A 20,353-nucleotide genomic window follows, 5' to 3' on the forward strand; every position below is an offset into this window, starting at 1 on the left:
CTTTCCTTTCGTCCGTCGTACCTCATACTCCTTCTCGTTCCTGCACGACTCGCGCAGTCTTATTTCCCATCTACCTAGCCAGACCGAGCTTTTTGTCGCGTCGCCCTTCTCGAACTTGGCTCGTTCAGTTCGCGAGAATGGGTTTAGACCGCGGAGACGCGACGAGATCGGGATAGAAACCGACGGAATAATGAAAGAATTCGGTTGAACGAGAGATTTCCTGGGGACACAGATAAGGGCGAAGGTAAGAGAAAGACAGAGTACCGTTCGCAGCAAATAAGTTGGAAGGGGTGAGCAACCGGATGCGACGAAGCGTGGAATCGTGTTGCCAGACTGGATATAAATTCCAGATGAAATTCCAAACTAAAGGTTCGCAGAATTTTATACTTGGTTCGATATCGATTGGTCGATGGATCTAAGTCGAATGAAGGGCCTCCTTCCTCGTCGTCTCTCGCTCTAAGGGTCGACCGAGAGGCACGGGTGCGTATCAGAAGGCGAACGTGCCCGTTAATTAAAAATATTCAACCCATCCGACCGGACAAAGCGTCATCGTAATACGTACCCCTCCTTCCTTTTTTTTTGTACCTCGTTTAACGGACTTAATTTCGCGAATGGTCGATGAAAAGCTATCAAAAAAAAGGTCGACGAAGTAGTCGTGCGAAAGTTTTGCAATGGAGACCAAGCCGGTGCTTGGTTAACGGGTAATAGCTTTAATTTAGCCTTATTATTTTCAAACGAGACTTTTATAAAACTTCCACGGAGCTCGTGGAACTCGCCAGGGAGGCAGGTTACGAGCGCTTAGGTATACTAATCCGTCTTGACTCTTTGCGCAGCGCCTTTAAGTACGTCTTCGTGTTGTACGAATTACTCGCGGCGGGGAGGGCAGTGAGGGGTTACTTTGGTAACGCCAGCTATGGGGTCTAACGCCAGATATATTTTCATTGGCCTTAAATTTTTAACTTTCGAAAAGGTAATTTCGCGTGCCAGGGCCACGGCGTTAACGGCCTCCGGTCTCGTCCATTTCCTTCGTCTTATCCACGCACTGTTCATAAAACGGGGGCGAATGAGAGTTTAAAGATTAAAGCCACTCACCCCCTAGTCGAAGCTCCGCGGTCGCCTGTACCATCTCGTAGTCGTTCTTCGCGAAGCATTGATACATTCCTTTGTCGTCCCTCACCACAGAAGAGACGCGCAACGTCGAGCCATCTTTCCCCGTGATCTTGCTTCTACCAGAGGCGCTTTCTCCCACGGGAAGTCCGTCCTTGGTCCAGAAGATCACCGGGATTGGTTGGCCAGTGACGGAACACTGAAATTCCGCGTCCTTGCCGAGGTCGACGGTGACCTGCAACAGTTATCGATTCCGAGCGAACGTTCGCCAATAAATGTCATATTTAATATCCTCGGCTGTCCTCGGAACTTAATATCGTTCCAAAGGAAAAGTTGGCCGATTTCGAGTGGATTCTGCTTTCAAGCTACAGCAGCTGTGCGATGTTCCTCTCGACGTGAACATCGATTCCGGCACGAGCGTGTATAACCGAGAAAGGATTTCGAAAAGCTAACAACCCGATACCAGCTCGCTATACCCTATATCTTGTACGATAATTTTTCAACGCGTTGGCAAACTAACGGCTGCAGATTTTACGACTAACGATATCTGATAGTACTTGCGTGATTCTATTCGACGGATGGCTCGTTATACATTATGTATAATATATACGTATGTATATTAGTGGGCAAAAGCAGCACGCATTTTGTAATTGTAACGACGGAAGGTAAAGATCCGATTACAGGGTTCTTTGGAATCTGACGTGTACACAAAAGACGATAGATAATATCATGGTTGAGCTTTGTTCGCGGCGTTTGCCAAGAAGAATCGCCATATTAATACCTGCCTCCAATTTCCTTCCCCATTTTGGAAACTTCGACGAAGTATCGATTCCGGGAAGGCATCCTTTGATCTCTGTCAAACGTTTCGTCGAAATTATCAGAGATCGGAGCTGTTTAATGCGCGGTAGACAGCTTTGTACAGGTCGATACAAACGTGATCGTGAAAAAGGTACGAGGGCTAAGTGGCACGCGATCGTTCTGGAACGTCGCACCGCGCTGCGAGAAAACGCCTAACGTGCTTAGGCACAACGAGGCGAATTCCAGTACACCGTGCGCGAGCATACCGGCAAATCGAATGTCCTGTTTGGTATTTCATCGTCTACCTTCGAGAGCTTAATTGCTTCCGGGTCGCGCGGTCATTTTCCTTTGATCAGTTTGCCCTCGCATCTGATTTATCTATTAACGAGAATCGTTCTCTGTAAACGAGTTGTAGCGAGCGCTTCAACGACGAAGCTTTTATATACGAAACAATAATAAGTCGCGAGACGATTGAATTCTTCATACGATGTTTCACGTCGCGAGACGATTGAATTCCTGATACGATGTTTCGCATTTAACTGCAACTACATATCGAAAGAGACACGATCAAATTACCGGATATGGAATGGACAAGACATTATTATAAGACAAGAGTATTATTTTCCATTACATTTCAGGTGCCTCCTGATGTAAATTATTTACCATTCTAATTACTTGAGAAACTGGTACTATAATATACAACAATGTTTAGTACACCGCTATTATTATATTACAAGCATCGGAACGCTGCTAATGGTAGGATTAACCGGTGCTAAGTAGAAAAGACAGAACCAGGCAAGATAGACCGCATGCCTACCGCGAGGCATCGAATCCGATGTACCGGAACGCGGTTGAATGGAGTGGCTTACTGGCATTTCCATATGCATTTTCAGTCGCTTAATTGATCACCGATCGAGGAAACGAGCCTTTGATCTAGCTAGGAATCTCGTCTTATGTATTATTGAAGAGGCCCGTTTATTCGGTCATTGGCGATATACGGCAACGACGATTCTGCACCCTGATTACCACCGATATATCAATACATATACGCCCATATGGGTGTGCAATGTACATTGTATAGTGTACACTTTGGGCCGAGTTCGCGTTACGTCGACCACCCTCGGGTCATGAATTTCGAAGGCGTTCCATGCGTCAAAGGCTTGTGGAAGAGATTCCTCGGGCATATAATACATCGAGCGTGCACCGATCGATGAAAAAGGACCGATTTTCTCCTGTACGGTTCGATGGATTGCAATAAACTTGCCGCGGGATCTATATTCAAATTGTAGGATCGCGAGGCCGATTTCCTCGGGTTACAGGGCGCGAACGGTCGGTTCAAGGGCAGAGAAATTCGACGAGAGGCGTCGCGTGCTGAATCGAACCACGACGACGGCCATTAAATATTGTCAAGAGGATCGCGCGCGTTGCTCTCGCCTGGCTTCTTTTGTTCCACGACCTCGAAGGAAACTTTCTTTCAAACCGAAGACCGCTTTAAATATCCTTTGATACGGTATTCAAGCAGCCGGAGGAAGGAATGGGAAATAAGATGCGCAAGGATGCCACCTTTAAAGGCGACCGAACGGGCTGACTGCAAGGGGTGAAGGAACAAGAAAAAAAAAGACGAATCTGCGAGGGCGTCGAGTTGCACCTCGATCCACGCTTTGTCCCCGTTGTTCTTGTCTCCTCCTCGCGGTATCGTGGCGTTATTACGACGACCAACGATGCGTTTACATTGTCGATATAACCGCAATATAGACTGACTCGATGTCTTCCTTCGAGGCGTCTCCTATACCGGGTAAATGGAGTAACAGAAAATAGAGAGAAGGAGAGAGAGAGAGAGAGAGGGGCGGGGAGAATTATTGCGAGAATGTCTAGAAAAATAGGGGCAAATAATCATAAATTTTGTGGAACGTGTACAAGACTGTGTGCTCAAGTTGGAGTGGAGGAATGCAACGGAATTTTCTCGATTCGCTACGTTCGCGAGAGCGTCGTCGAGTAAACGTTCCATAGGATTAGAAGAATGGAACGATCTTTGTTATGTGAAAACGGAATAAATCGGATTGCACCGGCTTATTTCCTTTTCTGTATATTCCACCTGCCTTGTATCAAGTATCGCGAAAGATTTTTGGTGGGACGAAAAATTTGGAGACCGGTCCGCGTAGCTACGTTGTTAAACTGCGATTTGTGAGGCAGACAGAGGTAGCCCCCGTCGTGGTTATCTGTTTAAATAGTCGATCAAAAAGTTTATCAAGTGGAAGTTCGCGTTAAGAAGCGTTGCGTGCAATGAGAAGACGCGACGATGCTTTTAATAAAGCGAGGACAAAATAGGCCACGTTAATGGAAGGAAGCGCCATCGAAGCAAATGCCGACTAAGACACGAGAGAATTCGTCCGCAATGAGCGTTTCTTTGCCGGTGACTGCGAAAGTTATGGAGAAGCTTCCAGCGAATGAATGATATTTCATCGATTCTGTTCCCTGGTCTCTCTCTCTCTCTCTCTCTCTATCCATCAAGGTATGATATGGACCAATTGCCGATCCCTATTTTCTTTTTTTTTTATAGGATCCATCGACTGTCGTTCTAACGACCACATACCGACCGACCGATCCGATGCGTTTTTCCGTTACCGAATTTCGGCACACATTAAAACCATCGCCTATTTTCCGCTCCAACGATGGTTAAACCTTCCAGCTTTCCCAACGAACGAACGAACTACGAGTCCCGATGCAAGTGATTCTCAAATCCCGTGCGCGTTTCTCAAATTCACAGGGGAGAGAGGGTATATTTTGTGTCGAATGGTTGGAGATCGGCATCGGATCACCGTAATCGAGCGTCGAATCGTTCAGCGACAAGTTTGAAAATTTTAGTCGAAAATCGGATCAACGTTCGCGTGGGATAGAAGGGGGAGGGCGATTGGTTGAATGGACCAACCTGCATCCATCCCCTTTGACATTTCGTTTTAAACGCTATTAATTATTCCGCTTTGCACGGCCAATCGACGCCCCGGTTAATACGCTTACAGCGACGTCGGAGGTCAACCCCGGCAGCAGCTCCGGCACCAGCCCCGGTACAGTGCGGCCAGCGATTCGTTGTTTTGACGGGATATACGATTTGCGAGGTTGACCTGCCACCGTTACGCGTTACGTTTAACACGGTACGTGGCGCGTATTTTCACGATTCACCCGGGGGTTCGACACGATCCAATAACTTTGGCAGCCCAGCAACGACGAAACCATGGTGCGCGAATCACGATCGTTGTGAATCATAGGCACGTCGATCGACTCAGGCTGCCAGCTTCGACCGGTTTCTCTTTTATCGTCGTCACAATACGCGTTCATCGTCCCGACAGACATTGCCAACACAATTACCGAGGCTTGTTAAAAGATCAAAGAAACTACGAAGAACTGCATCGCACCGGGTTCGAAGCGGCTCCACGAACCGGCTTACTAATTAACGGAAGTTAATACTAATTAATAGCAACGTCTCGTTCACGGTGAACAGAACGAGTTGCTCGTTATTTCTCTTCGGCCGATATTCACAGATAGGTACACCAAGCGTTTCAACTGTGTGCGATGTTTTCAAGATCTATCCGTCGTCTTGGCAGGGATGGTAACTCGGTCTGTCGTTATCCGCGCTACCGTGTTTACTGCGACGTGATGTTCAATTATCCACATCGATGAGAATTAGTCGACGACGACGACGTCGACAACGACGACGCGACGGGAACGATGACAACGAAGACCAGACTTCCCTCTTATTCCCCTTTCCCCGTAGTCGATGCGAATTTATTCGTGAAGCGCTCGCGACCTCGAGATACCGTAGGTAGTCGTCCATGGCAGGAGAAACGAGGATCATCGATTTAACAAAGTCGCGGCGCAACGAACCGTTACGTTGCGAGGGAGGCACGCTGGGGGTAGTTTACAGATCTGTTGAAAATAGAATCGGCGCTCGTCGAGAAGCCTTAACTTCCTCCGACAGAGAAGGAAACGAGAAAGGGAGGAAAGCAAAGGGTAGAAAAAACAGAAAGCGGAAAGAGGAAAAAGTAACCACGGTAGCTCTCGAGTTGTTTACGAAATAGAATAAAAGAGAGCTAACCTGTTGAGGTATCAGTCGGATGAAGAGAAGCTACTTATCATCGAGAACCGCGCGGTCCTTTTGCTGCTTCTTACGGAGCGACCGTAACGTTATAGAATTTATTTCCGGACGGCACCATCACCCTTCTTCCTCGAGAATCGGAAACTTGTGACGCGCGAGTCGAAGCGATCGACAACATCGTCACGCGATGCGCGTTTCAAGATTTCTCGAAGTATTGGGATAATCCGACGAGGGATGAAACAGGAAGGCGACGACCGGATCGTTCGGGTCGTTCCAGAAATCCAATCGACGCCGGATAGAATGCCTTTAACCTGTTGAGACACCACGTGGACGAGAGAGAACGTGCAATTTTTTCAACAATTTACGAAACTTTTTCGTTTAAATAATCGTCCGTCCGTATCGTCTATCGTTGAACCAATATCGAAGGCGAATCAAAGTCTTCCTTCGAGCGAATAAAGCGGAATCGATTGGCTGGCGATACTTAACCGGGGTGAAACGAATGCTAACCTGTTGAAACTATAGGCAGGCCAAATCGATTTTACGTGATGTTTATTCCGAATGAATTCCAGGCTACTTTCAATTTTCCGGACGAGTACCAAGTTATTTGCAAGCTACTTTGACGAATAAAAATAGGGAAGAGAATTTTGCGTGATTTATCGCGAGTGCTTGCGAACGTTCGAAATGCATGGAAAGATGAGTGCTTGAGATTGGACAGACCGTGACTGAATTTGTCCTGAGAATTTCTGCGAAGTCTGCTAAATGATATGCATTGGATGGTAGACTCTAGACTCTCTCGTAACCATTCTTTATGGAATTTCTAATCGAGTAAACGTATAAATAATAAACGGTCGGTTAATCCAAAAACAACGATCAGTATATGACACGAAAGGTATATTTAGTTGCAGAAAAATTTATTTACTACTTAAAATGAAAACAGATAGTGTATTCCTTCTTTAAATATCGAAGTTTCCTTTATAATAAATAAAAATATGAGCGAGTAAAGCGCGACCGGATAGGAGGACGCCTATCCACTATATTAACATATTTTAACATTATTTTAATATATCTAATTAACGTTTCATTTTGACGTCGAATGTTTCATGATCCAATTTTTGCTACCAATTCGTCTCTTTTTCAAGCAACGATAATCAACATACATTCTGCATGAGTCAATAAGTCACGCATCATCGTGTACATTAATTGAATCACCAATCGAATAAAACAGACGATCGAACGATCATTTTAAAGGCTACTGATAGAAATGGCGCTCGATACTGGTACGAAGATTAAACGAGAGTACGGAAAACTAACCTGTTGAGGTACCAGGTGAATGGAGAGGCTGCTTATAATGGAAACCTCCAATTCGACCATCTCGGAACCGGCCGTATTGTTGGCGTGACAGACGTATCGTCCTGCATCCTCCGCCCTTGCCGATTGCAGCACCAGCGCGCCCGCTCTCGCATAGATCCTTTCTGAATTGAAGATCATCGCCGTGCCCGTCACGGACTCACGAAACCATAGGTACATGGGCGGCGGGATTCCTTGTGAAACGCAGGAAAGGACGATCGTCTCTCCCGTGCGTATAGGCGCTGGGCTCATTCTTTCATTGAACCTTGGCGGAACTGGGGTATGAGGGTCTGAAAATGGAAAAAGATTATTTGATTGTCCGAGCTGTAGGTTACATTTATATATTTAAATTTATAAATTTATATATTTTTCTATAATGCAAAGGTATTTAGCATTTTCGACTGAGATTCCGAGCAAAGTTACCGAATGTCTGTAATTCAGGAGAACTGTTGCCGCAGTTGCTAGAAATCCATAGAATATTAAACTTGATGTAAGTACTTGCGGTATAGTTTCAAATTCTGTAATAACGCGAAATGATACAATTGTAGAACTGTACTGTTGTTAAATTTGAAGTGTATGTTTTATAAGCAAGTAAGGGAGTTTATCGAACGGTTGTCTCTATAAGAGAGTCAGTGGAACGAATATTTTGAAACAGGAAGAACGAAACAAAGCGTGGCGGTCGATTTGTTGCGTTCAATTTTAACTGTGTATGCGGGAGCGGCAAAAATTTGGACACATCCGACGAACAAAACGTTTCGCTTTAAGTCTCTGATCGAAAATACGAACCGGCGCGCTGGCTGTTCTAGCACAGTTGGCCTGCTGAATGGTGAATTCTCATCGTGGAACGGGTAAAATGGCAAAAGTTTGGAACTGATGTGTTATTTCAAGGTTCGCGCGATCAACTTTCACGATCCTGGTTCGTTTGCAGCGTCGAAGAAAATATTCTCAAGGCGATTTAAAGAGTTCGAGAGTGTTCGGTGAAACGTAACGATTAAAAAGTATTAAACGATGAAAGCAAAAAAAAAAAAAAGAAAGAAACAGAGGGGAGGCGGAGGAAAGAAAGACAGTGTAGGCCACAAGAATGGATTTATCTCCTTTCATCAATTTTTCTTCGACTGTCTCTCACTTGATACCTCGAAACGCATTTTGAATCTTTCGGACGTTCGCGGGAAAAGAAATCTCCGTGGACTTGTTGAAAGAGACAAAGATCCCGGTATCAATTTTTCACAGCTGCGAAAGAGCTCCTTTTGTCCCTGTTACGTATTATCCGAGTTAGTATGCTCGGCAAATTTACATTTATTTCCTTCCTCTCTCGTTTAATTCTACATTTTCACATTATTTTATCGTGTTAATTACACACCGCGAACAAGCGCGGTTAAGGATCTTTATTATTAATTCGAAAAATCTGGCGGATACAGCGCATTTATCCTGCAAAATGTAAGCTCATCGACGCAAAGTGTTGTTCGAACATCGTTATAATTTCAATGTTAATGAAACGACGACATTTAAATATTAACGAATAATTGCGCGTCACGAAATTGAGGCGCTCTGTTGTTTTTTCCCGAAGACGATGAACGTAGGAACACGCGAATAGAGATCGTTCACAGTGACGTATCGCTATTAAAATTGATTATCTATGGTCGATCAAAAAAGCATAGGTGCGCTTAATGACTTGGAAATTCATACTGTCCATGGACAGGGAAACCTACTAATTCCGTATATACATCGATCTTCCATTAATACAAGTAACAATCAACACGATACTGTCGATTTATCCACATCTTCGACCGTAATATATATACCATGATATATATCCGAATGGATGAACATTTTATTTCAGTTTCGGCATCGACTAAACGGTGGATGGTGTTTGTCGTACGGTTGAACTCCGCGACACGGCAGCTTTTTACGACTGCACTATTTTATAATGGTCCGCTCGCTTTGTCTGGTCGCCGTTATTATTGTAATTTAAGCTGATGGCGTATTGATCGTCGCTCGCCTCTACCTCTCTCTTTGTCGCTCAGGCACTCTATCCGTCTCGTTCTGCCTATATTCACTCTCACTCCCTCTCTGTCGTTGCCTCTCAAACCGTCCCTCTTTCTCCAGGGAGCACGGTCCCTCTTTCTCTCGCTCCTACCAATGTGCAATTCCAGTTGCCATATTCCAGCAACGCCCCGCCACCACACCCTTGTTCATACTCCCGCTCCCGGTTGCACCGGCTCGTGCATATGCACGCTCAAAACTTTTTATGCCATTTACATCCGACTTACGCCTCAACGTCAGCGTCGTTCGCGTTGACGGTGACCGGCGCGTCGGCGTGGGGTAGAAAACCGTGAAAAAAGGAGAAAAAAGAAGCAGGAAGGAGAGAGAGAGAGAGAAAGTGCAACTTCGATGATCGATCGATACTCGAATTGAAAGAGAGTGAGAGAGAAAAAGAAAAAAGAAAGCAATTCGCTTGCCACCGATTGCTCCTAGCGACGAGAGGCTTGATCACGCGTTAATAATTCTGCCCCCTCGGCTGTGACAGCTCCGCGTGTCTCGTTCTTACTTCCGGTTCGTTGGATCTTTACCGTTTAAATAGATAATCGGCTGGATTGTCAATCAACCTGTTACCCTCCGCGTATAATATTTACCGGTCTTGATATATACGCGTAAGTGAATGAACTTGTCAGTGTTAAACGTGGACTATGAATTTCTATTTAAGATATTACGAAGGGTAATGTAAGTTTTCCATACACGAAAGTTTTTCAGTTCTTTTTGAGCGAATAATTCTTCGGACGACCGAATGGCTTATAAATGGAATCGACTTGTGATTTATCTACCGGTCATTCTTTAAAAGATCTTTAAACGACATCGAAGTACTTTTGTATGATTTCTGGCTGAGTTTAAATGGCCTCTAAGTAGCCTTGATACGATAACCCTAAGATCTTAAATGAACCGAAACATAACTTTTAAAGAATCTCGAATGTACGGCTTGTAAATGTTCTTAAACGATCTGCCGATTAATCTTAAATTGGAAACGAATCAAAGTTGTCGCTTCTGTAGAAATTTCGTACAAAAATCTCCTAAGAGAATTTACGTTGCTACCGGAGTTATGACTTTTTGAAAAACAAGATATAGCATCTCTATCCCCTTCTCTATCCCACATACAAGTTTCTCAGAGAATCTTCGCAGACATAAACGGAGAATTAATTTGGGAAGAAGAACGCGGATAGTCTCGTGCACAATTTCAAAAAGTATCCTTCGTCGAAATGCTTTTACCACGGGAGCAGAGCTTCGCGGTAACCAAAAAAATCGAACATGGAAGAAAATTTTAATTAATAGCCGCAATGGCAAGTGATTTCGAAGTACAGAAACTCGACGATCGGTATCGAGTAGAGAGAGCGGCAGAGAAAGAGAGAGAGAGAGAGAGGTAGAGAGAGAGAGAGAGAGAGAGAGAGCGAGTGGCGGCGTGGTGCGGCGCTGCTACGCGCGATGTTTAAACGGACAGACAGTGTGCTCAAACGAACATCTTGATATCCTTTGAACCATCGCTCATTGACTATGTAATCCGGAGGCTCGGTCCTCGAGCGAGGTCACGTGAAAGAGCGTTAGAGAAAAAGGGACAGGGAAGAAGAGACAGAGCGAACGGGAGAGGTGCGCGGCGGGGAGAAAAAAGCAGGGCTGAAGGGAGCAGAAACCGCGGCGGAACGATGTCCAATTAAACCTTTCGAGCCGTCGACTCCAATTAAGACTCTATTAAATATACACCGGCCGTGTGTATCGTTGGCAAAGCGAATTTCAAATGGCGCCCGGTCTTTCTCATGTATTTACCTGGAACAAGCAACTTCACCGTGATAAAGTTGCCACTAATTAGCCGCACAATGTGTCTGTTGCCGACCATTGCGAGACTCGTGCTTTTCGCGTTCGCCTTTTTCCGCCGATAAAGTTCCTCCTACGTCATTCCTCGCGACCACGCGACAACGTACCAACCTTATGAATCACCTCGACCCTAAATAATTCCTTAAACGCAACCGATGTGTTTATATCTTATACCACGCGGAAGAAAACCGAGATGAGCAAGAGAATTAAAAAACAAAAAATAAAAAGAAGAAAAGGAAAAAAAGGGAATAGGGACAAAGTTTTCTGCGCTTGAACGTAACCTTCGAAATTAGTGGTGAAATAAAAGAACGGAAATGGCAAGTACTTTAGCGCAACTACACCAACCAACTATGTACAGTGCAGGTACCTACTCGCGAGTAACCCAAGTACATGTATATAACGTTGTCGTCACGAAACTTCCTTTCGCCAAGAAGATTCAAGTCGAAAGGGCATCGAGTTGTTCTGCTGGTAGGCAAGGGGAATTAGTAGATCGTTCAGGCTTCATTAATTACTCGACAACTCCGGTCTCTACATTAATTGGTAGCTATGTTACCAGCAAACCGTATTACGTCGTTGACTAATTACGTCATCAAAGTGGCGGCTTCTCGAACCGATAGAGCGCATATGTAATTTAATGCCAGTCGCTGATTGCTTCAGAATTCAGGTCACAACGTGCGATACCCGAAGCGCAATTTGCGCGGAAGACGTACACGTGTTTCCGTGCGTACTGCCGGGCCACAATTCCGAATAATTATATCTGATTTATACGGGCTGACAGAGTGGTAGAAACGCGTCTACCATCTAGCTCGTTTTACTCTCTGACTATTCCCCGTCAAAATTACCAGATATCGGAGCTGGCGGCTACGGGGGTGCGCACTCGAACAAAGCTGTAACTCAACGAGAATATTAGATTAGAAGGATAACGGCGGAAATGAAGATTTATCGCGGTGCGAATGCCACGAGGAAGTTGCCAACCGTACCTTGCCTTTGGGAATCTTCCGAGTGGCACACACTTTCGAAAGTACTTGCCTGTTCAGGACAGACAGTAATTTTTCTTGGCTGCGTTACAGCCAATGTTTGGCTGTCTTACGCCACAGAGATATAGCATCAAATCCCTAACAATTTGCAGTAGATTATCGAAATACGCGCTTTAGATTTTAGACAGTAAAGGTGATATATATATATTTTTGATGTAGAAGCTGGGGTTATTTGGGTCATCCAAGCTTCAACATCTTAGAATTCAATCTGCTACTTCGCACAGAATAATCAAACTTTTTGTATATTATGAGACACCATTAGTCCTTAGCATCGTAACGAAAGAATGAGAAAATATCGTGTACCTCGAGTCTAACGACAAAAAATATCAGAGAACGGATAGTTGATTTGAATTATTTGAGTCGACGATGTGATATTATAATAAACTAACAAAATGAATAACAAACTGACACGCAGAAATAAAACGATATACACAGGTCGCTAAATTAAGATGAATACAATTGAAAATATTAATATTAGTCGAACGAACTTTCTTTTTGACGAGATTGTTAGACGAGAAGTTACATATGTTCTGAGAAAACTATGGCCACTGAGCTGCCAATGTAGGTATACGATATATCTCACTGTTTTCAAATGTAGGTGATTTAAAAATTGTTCATAATCCAAATGGGTCGATTATTGGATAAATTAATTATGTGGACGAAAATATCCTCCTAATCCAAATAGCTCTACCTTATCTTGCTTCTATGAAGTCATCTTTTTCTGAGAAGGTAATAAGTTTTTCATCGATCTACGTTATGTTTGTTCGTACTATAAACAGATACACTTCATCTTCAACGAAAGGTCGTTTTTCGAGTATAATGCCAGCGAAAAGGAGAATCCGTTGCACTCGTCGAACACGTGTCTGCTTATTGTAAAAGCTGCTTAACGCTTAATCCCGATCACGCGACGACAGCATTGCTACGCGTGAACCGTTCTTGGCGAAAGAATCACAGATTAAGGTACTTCGGTTTAGAGGCTTAACGTGATTTTCAACCACCGTCGGAATACTTTTCGACACAGATTTCTTTCCGTAAAAGGACGTTTCTTCGTGTAGAGCTTTTTGCTCGCGGAATTTTCTTCCTCCGCGACTCCGATCGCTCACTGTAGAGAAGATTTACGTGTTTTGAAAGTGTTGAATAGGCGGCGGGCAAAAATCTTCTTTCTTCTTCAAGTTTCCATTCCCACCTTTTTCTGCGGCACGCGACTGTGAACAGAAGTAATTCGCCGTGTGGCTTCCGGTTTGTTCTTCGCGACAGAAGGTATTTACGTACTTGTTCTATCGTAGTTCCATCGAGTATCGCCGTGTAGAGAACCCTCGTATAAATAAACAAACGGTTCGTGAAAAACGACAGCGGAGAACGCCGCAATATTCGTGGCTGAAGGGAAGGTTTGTTCTCCTCTCGAGAACGATCGTCGACGTGCTCTTCTGTTGTTAAATTAACGACTACGTTCTGCAGCTTCAGGATTAACGTGTCGTATTCGGGAGGACCGAGGTGTGAAATCCAAGAAGATTGATGCGTATCTGGTATCCTCTAGTGTAAAATTCAAAACTCAGCGGGACAAATAACTTGCTAGCTTGGATGAATCGCGGCAGCATGCATTTTGACGTGAAAAAGTAAAACGATGCTTTGCCATCGTTTGTCTTCGTCAACGGCTATATCTTCCAACTACTCACCCTCTCGTCTGTGCTCCTTCGACTCAAGGAAACTAAGTGTTTCAAACATCGATTCACGTTTTACGTGTATTATGTCGGAACATTTTGTAACGTCTAAAGGAGAAAATTGCGTCGCACATTTACATATGTACGTATGTATGTAATTTGTTCGCAAAGTTCAAGATCGCTCGTAAGGACGTTCGTTTCGTCAGATGTGCTCGACAGGGGCGCAATTCTTAGCTAACAATCGACTGTCATAATAATCGGTTATGTTTAAGGAGTCCCCGAACAGGAGAAAATCACCACCAACGTGGAATATCTTAGTCGTGCAATTCGGCTCGTCGAGTCTGCCAGCAGTACGCGAAGAAGCCCGATGTTACTTGTCTAGTTCCTTACAAATCATCGCATTCGGTGGTTTCCTATTCGCCCGTACAACAGCGTTCCCTTGTGTACACTTGTACGTATGTATTATGTATGCACACAACCGACGCGACGGCGACTACACAACGCACGTAGCCGCTACGTAGGAAGTGGAAAAGAGAGATACAAGTAGGTTGGGCTCGATAAGATTGCGGGGTAGCGAGCGAAGGGATTGGAGCCGTGATGGCTGCATTGTTTCTTGCCTACGTTGCTCCGCAGACTGGCTGCATCCTGGCTCTGTGGATTGTACTTTGCGTTTTCGTCGAGTCTCCAATAGGGCGATATCCAACCCCGTCCTCTTTCTTTGCCGCGTCTCCTTCTTCTTTCTGCTTCCTCCACCTCCTTGCTGCTCTTCTGTTTCCACCCTCGAACCTCCCTTCTTCTTTATCTTTCCCACCCCTTTCTCTTTGCTATCCCTCGAGCATCCTGCCGCCATTGACCGGCAAAAAAAGCCACGGGGGTATCTCATAATAGCACACCACGACGGAACTCCGCTCGCCTTATTCCATGGATTTACGAAAGTTCAACATTTTTCCACGCTGCCAGCCGGAGAGTCTTTAAAGTACTTAGAAGTAATACCGTGAACGTGTGCAACGTTCGCTAACCCGCGAGCCTTCTGCTTGTTTTTATTCCCGCCACCCCGATCCAGATCTATACTTCCTCTCCCAGCCCTCCCAGGTGTAGCGAATAAACGCTATAAATCTGAATTTACAATTTCCAACGCGGCCGCGTTTATCATCGCGATAACCACCTCTTGGCCAAGTTGCGCGCCACTCTTACCGCTGTGTCGCTCGCACCTGCAAACCGTTACTTCGTAGATAGTTTACAGGATGTTTCTTTAGCTTGAAACATATAACATCTTAACATGTAAATTAGTACTAAGATCTCACCAGTGTACACAGTAAGAGTTTGTACGATATTAATAAAACTGCTACTGTTATAATTGGTTTTCGTAAATTATTGCACTATTTTTGAGATAACGACCGGTTACACGGCAAACGAAATTTAATCGAGTTTGCTACGTCACAACACGTCGTAAGGCTTGAGATGCGCCTAACTCTGTATATCTGCAGAGAAAGTGAAATTGATCCTATTTTGTTGGCTTTCGAAAGTAAAGCGAAGATTTCCTCGCAAACTAAAATAAGTACTCGAACCTTCAAAAATAGCAAATTGTTTGCATCGTAAGCTTGGGAAAGTTGTAGAAGTCACCTGAACATCTATTCCGCCATCTTCTATGTATGTAACGATATACATCCTCCTTTCGTATTGTATCACAAAATCAACGCTTCGAAACGAGTTTCATTTGTCATCAGCTTTTATGATCCCTGCGCAACAGCGGTCGGTCGAATCGTAAATAAAGCGTCACGTTGGCGAAACTTTTTAGTGGCGAGACTCTTCTTTGTCACGTTGGATATGCGCGTCGGTGTGAGTTACTCTTTGGATTTCAGCCGAGACTCGAAAATACCAGTTTTCTTCGGACGAGAAACCTAGGGCGCGTTCCTAGCGGGCTATCGAGTTGCTCGCCGTGCAAAAACCACGGCGTCGACAGGAATTTCGGACGAATAAAAGAGAGGAGAGATGCTAAACTACCGGAAAACCATTCGACCATGGAACTAATTCGACGCTCGATTAAACTTTGTCAGGTCACGAACTTTCTTTTCGCCAAAGTGACCGTGGTATCGAATTATACGATTATGGCCAGAGCTACATATCGATAAATGATCGCGAATATCGCGATACAGGAACCTGAAACCCCGGATACGCCGATAAAACTTCCAATTTCGCCAGTTTGCTCGTGCAAGATTGTTAGCGAGCGAACTCTCTGTTCGGAGACAACGTTCTGCTCTAATTGCATTTGCGAATGTACACAGGCTTCCGAATCAGCGATAAGAAATTTCTTTGATACTTCGTATACAACAGGATGAAGTGTTTCCTTTCAATTGTTCTATCGTTTAGAGAGGGTCTATTAGAAGAAACAATCTTCCCCAACTTCTTCTTCGTATTATAATACGAAAGCCAAAACTACTCCTCGAGCCAACAGACAAACGCGAGGAACTTGCTGTTTCCACGCGAACCAATTCTTCAACATCCCCGCACCAAGCTGCTGTGCTTCGAGTTAAAACAGTCACGTCCCCATCTGGCAGACACACAAGGGGAAACGCTAAATGTCACAGGGAGGAGGCTGGTAATACGACACGGAGTACAGATTAAGCTTTCCTCGAAGAACGTCGCGAGCAAAAAGCGTTCTCAGATTTCTTTCCACGGCGATTTCGTTTCGACGCGAATCATTTCACTCGCTGCGACGAAAGGACATCGAGAAGGGAAACGAGTCGCTGTCTCACGCTCTAGTCGATCGAAACATGGTCCATTAGTCCACGAGCTAAACGCGGTGGCTGCATTTGGTTTAAGGAATGCCAGTTTTAAAACGACTCGCGGTTCATCCGGCTACCGCTGTTTTAATGGACAGTCGGCTTAAAAGGCGGCGCTTTCCTAAAATGGCGGCGTGTCGTGGCGTTCTAACTTTAATGTGACGAGGATGGCAAGTAGCGAGTGAAAGCTTGCGAAAAATGCTAGGTTGGATAATGGCGGTGACTACGATAAAAAGAGGAACCGACAGGTGCCGCAATGGCGAGACACTGATGCGGACCGACTCTCGCAAACTTGCGTTTTGCCTCGCAATGTTGCCTGCGCTTGGAGAAATCAATTAATTTCTCGCTGTCTTATCTCTCCCGTGACTCGACGCTATAGTCTTTCACGACGTTCGCGCTGTCTGCGTGTACATTCCAGCGTGATAAATTAAGTGCATCTTTCGGATAATGGTAAACTGCCGAGGTTGATTCTAATGGATTTCTTGCTATTTTTCCGAGAACAATTATTTGAAGCTGGACTGACTTTATCGATTTGTTTTAATGTATTATCGTTATTTCATAGTTTCTTCGTCAGAAAGATCTTAATTTTTAAGTAGTATATTTTTTTATTTAGCGGTTTGGCGTTTATTTTAACACGTTGCTCACTCGTTTGTCTCTCTTTTTAAATCTTGTGCAACAACTGCAACAGTAATGCTACTCACGAGTAGAATCTACCAACAATAGGTAAAATGGATCGACGTGTGTGTCAGTAGTAGTACACCTGCGTTAGTCAGACCAAATTTCTTGTCAAAATTCGTCTCATAATATTCCTGTATATTTTTGTCGAATTTAAATTCTGGTTTCAATTTCTTCGCTGTACAGATACTCTGCTCGACCAAGTCTCCAAAAATGTTCTCCTTCGGCCGTACTTCGCCGTACAACAGACTCCTGATTTCGCTGTTCGAGGTGGCGTGCAACTAACGAACAATATGTTCATCTCGCATTCGATTTTGTGTCTTCTGTGTAGCGGCCGACGGAGCATCTCAACTTGCACTTTGATCATTAGCTACCTATTGTTCCAGCCGCTCATCCACGTTCGACCTATTTTATGTCTTACGAATCAGCAGCTCTCTGAGCTTGGGATGAAGTGCGTCGACCAACCATCGTGTTCGCAGCTAGATCGTTAACAAGGGTTGATTACGAACGCTTAGATAATGATACCGTTCGCCGAACACCATAGCGAGAGAGGAACGTGTTCTCTGGCCAAGTTTTTATAAAAAGAAAGGTGTTTTTAAGTTCCGAGAAATTTTCCAAAAGTTTAAATCACGCCCCTTCAAAAAACTGCTTCGACTCTCTCTTCGGGAGTTCGAAATGAATAGAAAAAAGAGGAGGTTCTTCGTCATTCAGAGAAGGAAAGAGATGGGAAATTCGAATGCGCGTTAAGAAAATATCGTCGCGTCGGTACGACTCGACATTCAACTTTCACGATGAATATTAAATTACTGCGACAAGGGAAAATCGTTAAAACGTCATTCACAAGTGGATTACGCTTCCAATAAATATCGGTGTTCCTTTGAGTCGGAGTATCTGGATGCAGGAAACACGGCACCAACAACGGTGGATCCGTTTCGAGTATAACGACGATTGAAACAATCCACACAGAGGTGGAAACACCGTGACATCGCGCGGAAGCTCGCATGGTGCTCACACGACAATGCTCGTAATTAGGTTATAACCTATTTATGGGCAACAGAACGCGCGATGAATGCGCGTAAAAGCTGCGGACCATTCGAAATCAGCTCGTATTTTCAGCGATGTCGGTGTATTTTGTTTACGACTCGAAGCACTCCGCTCGTCGGAGAAACAACCGACGACCCGTGGTGGACGTTTCGGCCATTAGCATTTCGGATATTCATGATTTATTCATGAAGAAGCCAGAACGCTCGCGAGCGCGTGCACGCGAGTAGCGAACAGCCGAACGAACAGCGGCCTGCCCGCCGCCACGGGAAACGCGTAACAATGCATTATGATTTACTATGCAAAAGGTATGCGTGAGATCGTTATATGTATAAACGATCGCGTCTAAGTAGATGCATGAAATGTTCACTGGATATCTCAGATGTGAACGTTCGTATGTTCTCGGCTCGTGATCTTACGAAGAGCCGCGATGGTTCTGGAAAATTCTGTTATAAATCAAGGGTTTCTAACAATGAGAGATACAGGTTTCATCCGTGCTACACTGCCAATATTTGCATAAAATCTGCATGAATACGTGACATAAATATTTCATTCTATTAAGATATGTAAATACCGTATATAATTATTAAACATATTGCCAATCGGAATATAAATATAAATATTTCCAGAATATTTTGCAGAATAAAGCACGAATAATTAAATTATCGAATAAAGTAAATAAGTAAGCAATGATCAAAGGGCAAGGCACTGAAATCCTACTTGAAACAAGTATTAAGTCATTTCTACGTAAATCATGGACTTAGAGAAACGAAGATACTACTCTTAATGACTTTCTTCCTTCCTTCCTTCGTTTCTTCCCGTTTCCTTCCTTTATCTTTTCTTTCCCTTCCTTTTCTGTCTTTCTCGCCCTCTTTCTGTGTCGCTTCCGTTATTTCATTTTCTCCGTTATCCTTGTCACTCTATGCCGTTTTTTGCGCTCTTTTGTTTCCTTTCCTCGTATACTAAGCCAGCGCTGCCTCCTTCATCGAAAATCGAACACATTAATTTTAGCTTCACGAAAAGTTAATTGCCCCGCTCAATGATTTACGATAAGGTTCGCTGATCGATAACATACTACAATTTTAATAGGCGTTTAAATTTAAGCGAGTCACGTAGTTAACCAGTCCAACGTTTCCTCCGTGTAATCCTACAACAGTTTCTTTCGCTACATGAATTTGCATAAGTAGTCGCAGATTTTCCACTGTCCTGGAACGACTAAGAAATAAACAACTAGGCCAACAGTATACGGCTATTGCCGTGGTTTAAACCGCTCCACCTGGGTCTACGACACGTCACAGCGGTTTTCTCCGTGGTGTGGAACTCTACTTGCCAAGAGCGGCCAGAGAAATTTCTCCTGCATTTGCCGGCCATTAAATATTCAGCGGGACGAAAGTTCGACGGGTCGCGGACCAACGATCCGCGGAACAACGCGACCAGGTGTGTATCGTTGTGAAAACTTACCGGTAACCACGAGTCTGGCGTACGAGGAACTTTCCACAGTGTCTCCGGTGACGCGGTGCACGGTCCGGCATCGATAACTGGACTGGGCGTCGGACGAAGTCACCGAGAACACCAGAAGCTCTCCAGTTGGCAGCATATGATGTCTGTCATCTGAAAACAGATCCATAGCACTGATTCCCGTGATTTTCTCCTAGCTTTCATTCTATATCTTTTCTATTTTCATTCCTTGCCTAACGTTTCGTCTTTATCTTCGTTTCGTTGTCTATTTTTTTCTGTGTCTTCTTTTGTTTTATCGAAATTTCGAACCAATCGTAGCTTACAGCTCGGCGCGGTTCCATTAATATGCAAATTCCTTTAATGGGAAATTCCCGTCGGTGAGTCCGTGTCGGTGGTGCACGCGTCGTAAATTGACGAATAATAAAAATGGGCGGGCGCGTCCGTCCAGGTTGGGAAGGAGCGGTGGAAAATGATTCGGAAACTAGGCCCGGT

At 44.4% G+C, this 20,353-nt stretch overlaps 1 protein-coding gene across 7 annotated transcripts in view; it reads right to left on the bottom strand.

Annotated features, from left to right (window-relative positions):
- Positions 1-20,353, bottom strand: part of LOC117206803 (Down syndrome cell adhesion molecule-like protein Dscam2) — a 123,050-nt gene that overhangs the window by 32,049 nt on the left and 70,648 nt on the right. For 6 of the 7 annotated variants that reach the window (XM_033446445.1, XM_033446447.1, XM_033446446.1 and 3 more), the window contains 3 exons: positions 19,865-20,014; positions 7,310-7,635; positions 1,093-1,342 (listed from right to left, as the gene is read on the bottom strand). In XM_033446445.1, coding sequence (XP_033302336.1) covers positions 1,093-1,342; positions 7,310-7,635; positions 19,865-20,014 — 726 coding nt within the window. The remainder of the gene's footprint in view (positions 1-1,092; positions 1,343-7,309; positions 7,636-19,864; positions 20,015-20,353) is intronic. The other variant, XM_033446450.1, reaches the window with a different exon arrangement.

This window comes from Bombus bifarius, unplaced genomic scaffold (assembly GCF_011952205.1).
Source record: "Bombus bifarius isolate JDL3187 unplaced genomic scaffold, Bbif_JDL3187 scf7180000008008, whole genome shotgun sequence".
NCBI lineage: Eukaryota > Metazoa > Arthropoda > Insecta > Hymenoptera > Apidae > Bombus > Bombus bifarius.